The 8,954-nt window shown below is 58.1% G+C and overlaps 1 protein-coding gene across 3 annotated transcripts in view; it reads left to right on the plus strand.

Annotated features, from left to right (window-relative positions):
• Positions 1–3,815, plus strand: part of SLC12A5 (solute carrier family 12 member 5) — an 86,409-nt gene extending 82,594 nt beyond the window's left edge. For all 3 annotated transcript variants that reach the window (XM_077336144.1, XM_077336146.1, XM_077336147.1), the window contains one exon: positions 1,186–3,815. In XM_077336144.1, the coding sequence (XP_077192259.1) occupies positions 1,186–1,277 (92 nt within the window). In that variant the 3' untranslated portion in view covers positions 1,278–3,815. The remainder of the gene's footprint in view (positions 1–1,185) is intronic.
• The last annotated feature ends 5,139 nt before the right edge of the window (positions 3,816–8,954 follow it).

Consider the following 8,954-nt stretch of genomic DNA (forward strand, 5'->3'; position numbering starts at 1 on the left):
GGACAGATCCTTCTCCTGGATGCTGGAGGCTGATCCTGCACTGAGCAGGGAGTGGGACTAGATGGCCTCTGTGGCACCTTCCCACTCTAGGATTCTAGGAGTCTAGTTCAGCAGGGGAATGGGCTGTCTAAGGAGGTGGGGAGCTCCCCCTCACTGGCCGTCTTCAAGCAGCGGCTGGACAGATCCTTCTCCTGGATGCTTGAGGCTGATCCTGCACTGAGCAGGGGGTGGGACTAGATGGCCTGCATGGCCCCTTCCCACTCTAGGATTCTAGGAGTCCAGTTCAGCAGGGGAATGGGCTGCCTCAGGAGGTGGGGAGCTCCCCCTCACTGGCCGTCTTCAAGCAGCGGCTGGACAGGTCCTTCTCCTGGATGCTTCAGGCTGACCCTGCACTGAGCAGGGGGTGGAACTAGATGGCCTCTATAGGCCCTTCCAGCTCTATGGTTCAATGATTCTATGACTCTTGAGAGGGAGGGGGCCTGAAACTGCCCCTGAACAAATGGCGTCACACCCAGAGTACCTGAGCAACTTTAGTAAGCTTCTCTGTGGGGTGCAATAAAAAAATAGGCAGACAGAAGCGCTGCAAGCAGAGCCCCCCCCCACCGCCCCCCCCCCATCCCTGTGGTTTCTGCCAGGCGCCTGCTCTGTGGCACGTGTGGATTCATGGAAAGCATTCTTAAAAAACATTTGAGCAACTAAAGATTCATTTCAATGGATAACATGCTTCAATGACAAATCCATAAGCAAACTGTTCCAGAAGAAGGGCCAGTAGCCCTTCATTCATTCATTCATTCATTCATTCATTCATTCATTCATTCATTCATTCATTCATTCGACTTCTATACCGCCCTCTCTAGCAAGCGGCTCAGGGGCAGTGTGCAATATAATAATTTAATACAGCAACTTAAAACAAAGTAAAATTTGAGGTTAAAATGAGTTCTAAAAGTTGTTGACACAAAGCGGTTAGAGTCCGGAGGGGTCTCCCCCCCCCCCTCTGAGCAGGCGGGAATGTGGCACGTCTTCCTCCCCGGGGGGCGCGTCCCACCAGGTGGGCGGCAGGAGGGGCGGGCAGGGACCCCTCTGGGCTCGGGGAGGGGGGGGTTGCGGCAGGCAGAGGGGCGGGGCCGCTTCCGCCCGGGGTCGGGGTCGACTCACGCGGCCAGTCCTCCTTGACCGCCCGCGCAGACATGGAGTTCCTGGAGGTGCTGACCGAGCACCTGGATCGGGTCCTGCTGGTGCGCGGTGGGGGCCGCGAGGTGATCACCATTTACTCCTGAGCAGCTGGCGGAGGCCCCGGCCCGAAGGTTTGTGCCCGGAGAGCCCCGCCCGCCCCCCGCCCCTCTCCCACCCCGCCCGGAAGGAGGGCCCCACGGACGGACGGACGGACGGACAGAAGGACGGTCGGGCGCGCCCCGGGGTGCGGCGGAGGGGCCGGGCGGCCTGCAGCGAAGCCGTGCCAGCAGCGCCCCGCCCGCTTCTCCCGCGTCGCCTTCTGTCGGATGCACCTGCGCCCCCCCCATCCCCCCCGCCGCCGCCCGGACGGGGAGAGAGCACCAGCCGAGGCCACCAGCATGCTTTCCCTGCCAGCGCTGGCGTCTCCTTCCCCCCCCCCCGCCCCACCTGCGGTCCCGGAGCCCCGAGGGCTGCCCGGCTCGGGGGTGCCCTCTGGGGCCCGGGAATGGGCCCTGCCCAGCCCTCCGGGGGCTCAACCCCGCCGGCCGCTCGCCCTCGGAGTCCCCCTCGGAGCCGCGGGCGGGCCCTTCTTCCGAGGCTGGAGGGGCCCCTGGCGCTCCCCGGGAGTGAGCAAGCTGCCCCCCCATAGCCCCCCACCCCATGGATGTTTTGCAATACGGAGCCCTCCCTTGGCTCCAGAAGCCCCGTCCAACTCTCAGGCAGCTGGAACCCCCCCTCACCAAAGGGCAGCAGGGGGGCCATCCCCCCCCCTCTTCCTGATACCAAAAGGTGGCTGCATGTGAGGCCTTGGGGCTGAATGCACAGCCCTCCCCACCCCGCCCCCACCCCCCACAGGGAAAAACAGACCTGTGGGGCTTTTAACCCCTGTGAATATTTCCCCGAAGGCAGCCGGACGCTGCCTGCCCCGGCTGTGGGCTGTATATACTGTACATAGCACAGGACATGTATTTTTAAAGTGGTCAGATTTATGAGAAAAGAGATCAGATGACGTCTATACATAGAGCGAGGGACGGCTGGGAACCATGCACGGACCCGCCGGGCGGTCTCTCGGGCTGCCCAGGGGCGTGGGGGGGGGGCTGTGAGGGGGCTGCCCCTCAGTTGGACTTCTCTTCCCAGCATCAAGTGCCAAGACTGGCAGCCGGAGGCTTCTGGAGACTCGCAGGGGTGCCAAGGACAGCGCCCGCTGCTCCACCCCCTCTCCTGAACTCCCTCCGGTTCTTATCAGGGAAAAGGGCCGGAACTAACGGGACCCAATTCCCAGCAGATCTGAGCTTCCACTCTGGAGTGTCGCCTGCTAAACCTCCAACTCTCCCCCTCCCCCCCCCCCGCACTGGCCACCGGCCTCAGCCCATCCCCCCCCACCCCCCACCCCCAGGGAGAACCCTGCTCCCCACATGTGATCTCCCCTGTCCTCTCAAGAGGCCTTCAGCCCGGCTGGGGCAGGGCGGGGTGTGGGAGGCCGGCTGACCCTCCGTGGCCCCCCCCAGAACCTCGTCCAGGACCCCAGAGACCCCTGCCCCCTCCACCCTCAGGCCTCCCTCTCTCCTCGGAGCAGCTGGGCTGGGCAGCGCCCTGCAAGCGGGAAATGCCCCGCACCCCCCAGGGGCTCGGTCTGGGGCCCAGCAAGGGCCATTGGCCAGGCAGTCTGCTGCCCACCCTTGGCAAGAAGGCACAGGGCCTCTTCCCTTTTCTCCCCCGCCCTCATGCTGGAGAGGACCAGAGTTAGCAGGTGGCACTGCATGCTTAGTTTACACCCCCGTTCTGACCCCGCACGCTTGGCCCCTGTGAGTGTGCTCTTCTCCTCTGGGTCCAGGCTGGGTGAGGGGTTTGCTGCTTCAGCAGGGAAGTCTCGGATCCGGGCCCTGCTGGAAAGACAACCGGGACTCCCAAGTACCAGGGCCAATGGGTTCCCGACCACAACAGGGGGCTGACATTTGGAAAGGCTGCCCCCAGCCCCAACCCGCTTTCTGTACTGCTTATGCAAGTGGGATCCCCCTGGGGGGCCCGGAGGCGGAGGCAGAGAGACCCCCGAGGGCGCGCCAAGCAAATGCTCGGCTTGTGTTTCAGCCGGACCGCAGCCCAGCGAGGGAGGGACCCGAGGCCCACGCTCCTGCGAGCGCCACACTCTTTTTCTGTGCTCCATGTGCAGTTTCTTTGTTATGAATGTTCCCTGGCCCCCGTCGGCTCATCCCTCCAGTAACCTTTATAATCAATCAGTGTAGCGACTCTGTTTTCCGTCCCTCCCAGTGACTTGGACCCCGTGCCAGACCTCACCGGCCCGCCCGCTCGTTCTCCACGCGCTGTGTGCTCTCGGCCTTTGTGTGCGAAGGGAGGCCAACCAGGGGGCTCCTTGTAAATAACCCAGGTGGCAGACCGACCCCAAGGGACGCGCATTAGGCTTGCCTCTCCTCCTCGGCGTGAGTGTTTCCGTGCCCTGCCCGCCCGCCCTGGCTGCCTGGGGCTCGCCCCTCTGTGCTGCTCTCTATGCCCAGTAGACTCCCACGGGGTTGTGCCTCCTCCTCTGTTGACGGCTTGTGTTGGCGCTTTTCCGCTCCCACTGTATTTTTTCCGAGACTCCTGTCTGCACAAAATGCAATAAAAGGATTTTATTACACCCTTCATTCACGAGCATCACAACTCCGTGTCCTTGTTGGGAGCAAATAACCCACACTGGGGGTGGGGAAAGCGGGCACACATGGGGAGGGGGCTCCGTTTGTTGGTGAGATGCCAGGAGGGGCATTCCTGGAGCTCAGCTGCAGGGCTGGTGGCAGGGCTGGTGTTTTCTTCCCCCAGTCATTGTCACAGCACATCTGCTTTGGCTCCCGCACGCGAGCACCAGGAAAGCCTTGCTGCATTCACAGCATCTTGGCCCTTCCCCACCCCGCTCTGGACTCCCGGCCACTAGACAAGGGAAAGGGGAGTCAGTCCTGGGGCGGGGGGGTTGTCCTAATTTATCCACAGGTGGGGGTTCTCCATGAGAAATCTGGAGGTTGTAGTATGTGGCCCCGAACCCTGGATCTTGGCCAAGAGAGGCCCCCTGCCCTGGGCAGCCCCTTTGCTTGCCCCCCAGCAGCAGGAGGCAATGGTGTCCTGGCGTGGCATGGGGGAGCATTCCCTTTGTGGCCATGGTGCTGGGGCCCATGGGGGGTGGATGTGGGGCTGGGGCGGAAGGGGGTTGCTGCTCCCCTGCCTCTTCTGCTGAGGCCATCCTGCCGCTGGGCTCCAGTCTGGGTTGACCTGGTCTGCATGGAGGGGGGGGTCTCTTTGCTGCCACCACCTTCTCTCCAGCACAGAAAAGGGGCCCCCACATGGGACCTGATTGTTCGCCCTGAGCCCCTGAGAGGAGGTCAGGAGGCAGCGCTGGAGGCTCTCTCTGGGGCGAGGCATCTGGGCTCCAACCTCTCAAGCAGCCCTCCCGCAGCGTCTTTGCCATCGAAGACCCCCTGAAACATTCTTCAGGCTTCAAGACCCCCCCCCCCCCATGTGGCAGCACAACTGTGGATATGACCACCTGCGGCCCTCCCGGTCTACATGACCTCATATGGTCAATGCTTAACACATTTTGAAATTATACAAGAAACAATTCTCACAAAGCTCTGCTCTGAAGGGACAGCGAGTGGGGGGGGGGGGGATAGAGCCTGACAATTGCAAGCAAATGTTCTGTAGAGGCTGGGGGGGGGGGTCACTCCTCACCAGCTCCGAGGAGATGCCGGGCAGGGCAGGGAGAGCTCCAAGGCCCCCAGGAAGGGCTGAAGGGCCCGACACAGCAGGGGAGAGGGGGCTTCCTGCTTTGCCCCGAAAGGGCAGGACTTCCCCACTTGTTCTAAGGCATCTCAGCCTCTATTAACACCAAAATCTGAGCGGGGAATTAGCTGTGCCTTTCAAGGCTATTTGTGTGTGGGGGGGAGGGGTGTGTGTCTCTCAAATGCATTCTTGTTGGATGCTCCCTGTAATGAGGACTTGGAAGAAATTACTAATCCATCCCCTGGCCCACTTCTGAGACCAGTTGCCCTGAGGGGTGCTGGGGGGACACTGGGACCACCCCCACCCCTTCCATGCTCTGGATCCCGATGGCCGGAATCACGTGAAGAAAGAAGCCACTCGTGTCCTTCATCACGCAGCCTTGGAGGCGAGGAGGCCCTTCCCTGAGCCCCCCGGAGGCAGAGTTGTGCAGCCGCTGCCCTGAAGCGTTTCCCAAGTGAATCGGGGCCAGTTCTCTCGTCTCCCAGGAGGCCCAGGGCAGACCCGCCGCCGGGGATCCGGCCCTTTTCATTCTGGTTGCAGGACAGGCCGTGGGACGTGGGAGGCCTCAGGGGCTTCAGCCACCGTCTCCTCTCCCTCTGAATGTGGTGGAGGACGGCCACGCTTCCTGGCTGCTACTTCCGGCACAGCCTTTGCTGCAGCGAACCACACGGCCTTGCTGAGAGGGGCGGAGGCTGAAGCCGGTATCTGGCCGTGCCTGGGATGGAGCCCTCAGCAGAAATGGTTCCTCACAAACAGTCGCCATTAACGGCCTCTTGTCACCCACATGGGATTGGTCCTGTGGGGCTCCTTCCGCAGGGTGCATTCTCACGCCCCTCGCCGTTTAGTCCCGATGCAAAACCCTTGGGCCCCAGTACCACCACCGAGGACTAGCCACGGAGACTGAAAACTCTGGAAAGGGGCAGATAGTGGAAGGAAGACCACCTTGACCTCTGCATGCCAGGGCTGGGAGGCAGCAACGGGACAGGTCGCAGCATCCGCAGGGCAACTGGTTGGCCACGTGTGGTGACAGATGCTGGGCTGCCATGCTGGGGGCAGCGCCCTTGCGTGCCACCACCAAAGCGTGGCTCCTCTGGGGCCCCCTGCACGCCAAGCAGATGTCCTGCCACGGGGCCATGGTGCTGGTAAGACAGGTCTGTCTGGGCTGGCCAAAGGCCAGTGAGAAAAGCCTCTAGCGGGAGACAAGCCTCTAGACTTCCTGCCTGCAGCTCAGGCACCCACCGGCACCTCTTCCAGCCTCAGGCAGCCTCCTCTAAGCAAATGCAACCCAGCCTGCTCTAGGCCAGGATCACAGGGCAGGACGAGCCCAGCCCAGCCCAGCCCCCCCCCCCCCCCCCGCATATTGCACAGCACCCGTTCCCCTTGGATATTTACTTCTTTACCAGGCACACAACTCGGCCTTGAAAACAGTGCCTGATCAATTTGTTTGATTATTTTAGTCACGGCTCCCAAAGGTCTTTGTGGCAATTTACAACATTAAAAATCATACGGTAGAGCTAACATAGAAACAAATAACAAACATAAGTGTTCAAATATTAATGTATGAAAATATGTGGCTATTGCCGTAACAAAAACAGCACAAACATGTGGTTCCCCTCCAAAGGCCTAGGGCAACAATTCAGCCTTGCCTGCCCTGCGGACACGGCACCCATGCAGAGGGGGGCACAGGTGTCGTCCCAGGGAACTGGCTGGGGCCGTGGCTGGGGAAACCTTCCCCCAGTGGCCACCCCGGGGCCAGACACCCGCAAGAGGCCCCTCGAACATGACTGAAGCGAACACGGGGGTGGGGGGCTTGCCAAGGGGGAGGTGCTCAGGCAGGTATGGGGGTCCCAGGCTGCTAAAATGAAAGGTGGTTCTTGTCCTCTAGGTCTAGGGCTACCAGACTGTCCTGGCGTCTGAAGTTTTTCCTTGGCTGGATAAAGAGTTCTTGGTGCAAGGAGTGGGGGGGGGGGGGGAGGGAGCACACCAAGGAAAGAGCCTTGATCCTTACACCCAATACGCAATCAGACCCTTTAATCTAGGAGTTCCCGCATTTCAGAACGCTGTAGGGGTTTGATTTACATTCTTTGCAAATTATCAGCCACCAAGCAGAAATTGATTACTCCCATTGATTCCAATACAGTCTATTATGAACTACAGGGGGTAATCTGTTTCTTGGGTTTTATAAATCATTACAATAGATTCAAATGGGTAGCCATGTTGGTCTGATGGAGCACAACAAATCAGAGTCCAGGAGCACCTTTGAGACCAGCAAAGGTTTATTCAAGGCGGGAGCTTTCGAGTGCAAGCACTCTTGACCAAGGCATTTGCCAGTTTCTGGCAAACGTGGCACTTTTACATCCTGAAAATGTCCTCAGTTTTTGCAGAGTGGCGTAAGGTTTCCTGCAATCACTGCTCAATTTGCCATGTTTCTGGAGTCCTAAATGCAAAACCTTGATATGATATTTATTTTAAGTTATTTTCTTGCATGTTAAGATGTTCTATTTTGTTATGCATTTCCAAAATCTTTATTTGGAAAAAAGTAATTTGATATATTTAATATTCCTAATAAACCTGATGGTTGCTTTCATGTCTAATCTCTTTCCTCCCTCACCCACAAGCGTGGGGGGGGGGGGTGCTTTCCAATTCTGTTTTTTTTTTAGTCTGCTCGGTTACTTTTTGTCTTGTTTCCCTGAAAGCCAGAACATTTCCAAAATGCTCTTTTCAGAACAGCCTCTGTGCTGCCCAAAGAAACGAATTCCTGCCCAGCGTTGGGGGGCCTCGTTACCTGTACGTTGGATACCAACATTCCCCAAAAACTGTTTTCTACTTTGCAGGCTGACGCGCAAAACAGGGGAGTGACCCCCTGCCCCGTACATCTGGAGCCCCATCCAACGCCCACAGAAAAAACGGGAGCAGTTGGGAGCTCTCCCCCATCCTGCTGCCACGGAGGCACCTCCAAAATTATCGTTTTAATTTCCCTTAAAAAGCTCATGGTTACTCTTTTCACTGCACCGTAGAGTGCTGTTCCAATACTTACTAAAACAGAATTTTTCCCACAGCAACTTTCCAGAACAGCCATTATAGTCCCAATTTTAATGAAAAATGACCTCCACGGCCTTTCCTAATTTCAGATATGGAGTTACAACCATTTCTGTATTTCTGTATTTCACCCTACTGGCATAAAAGCAACCCAGGGAAAAAAACAACTAATTTTTAGGAGTGAGGAAATTTTCTTCTCCAAATGATAGAAATGTAGTAGAATAGCGAGGTAGAAAGCTACAGTGACTTTTCCAGAAATCGTGGATCCAGAGTAACTTTTAACTGTTCAGGAAAAAACAGCCCCCCCCCCCTCCAAGGCAGAAGACTGACCTGGTAACCGCAAGAGTCCTGCGGGAAGACAGAGAGCCAACGGCTTCTGCTGTAGGTTGGTGAAGGATCTAGGAGACTCGGGTTAGAAACTAGCTGGGCGACCACATACTTAGCTTCACCTACATCGCAGGGTTATTGTGAGGATAAAACAGCAGAATTGAGAGTGATGGAAGCCTCTGGGGGTCCCCAGTGGGGAGAAAGGAGGGATGCAAATAAAGTAAGCACATAGGCACAGTCCCAGTTTAGAAGAATCATAGAATCATAGAGTTGGAAGGGACCTCCTGGGTCATCTAGTCCAACCCCCTGCACTATGCAGGACACTCACAACCCTATCGCTGATCCCGTCACCTAACACCCCCTTGAGCCTTCTGAGAACCAGCCTCTCCATCCGATTGCGATCCAGCCTCTGTTTAGAAATCTCCAAAGATGGAGACCCCCCCCCCCCGCCCCCGAGGAAGCCTGTTCCACTGAGGAGCCGCTCTAACACCCCTGAAGGCCATCAACTGAGAGAGACCTTGACTCTGCCCCGGAGCAGCATCAGGACGGGGCTAGGGGATGTAGCTCCAAGGGGTGCTGAGCCCAGCACTCCTTCTCTTAGGTCCTCCCCACAGCACCTGAAATAGCCTGCAAAGAAGCACAACATCATG

This window comes from Paroedura picta, chromosome 4, assembly GCF_049243985.1.
Source record: "Paroedura picta isolate Pp20150507F chromosome 4, Ppicta_v3.0, whole genome shotgun sequence".
Taxonomy (NCBI): domain Eukaryota; kingdom Metazoa; phylum Chordata; class Lepidosauria; order Squamata; family Gekkonidae; genus Paroedura; species Paroedura picta.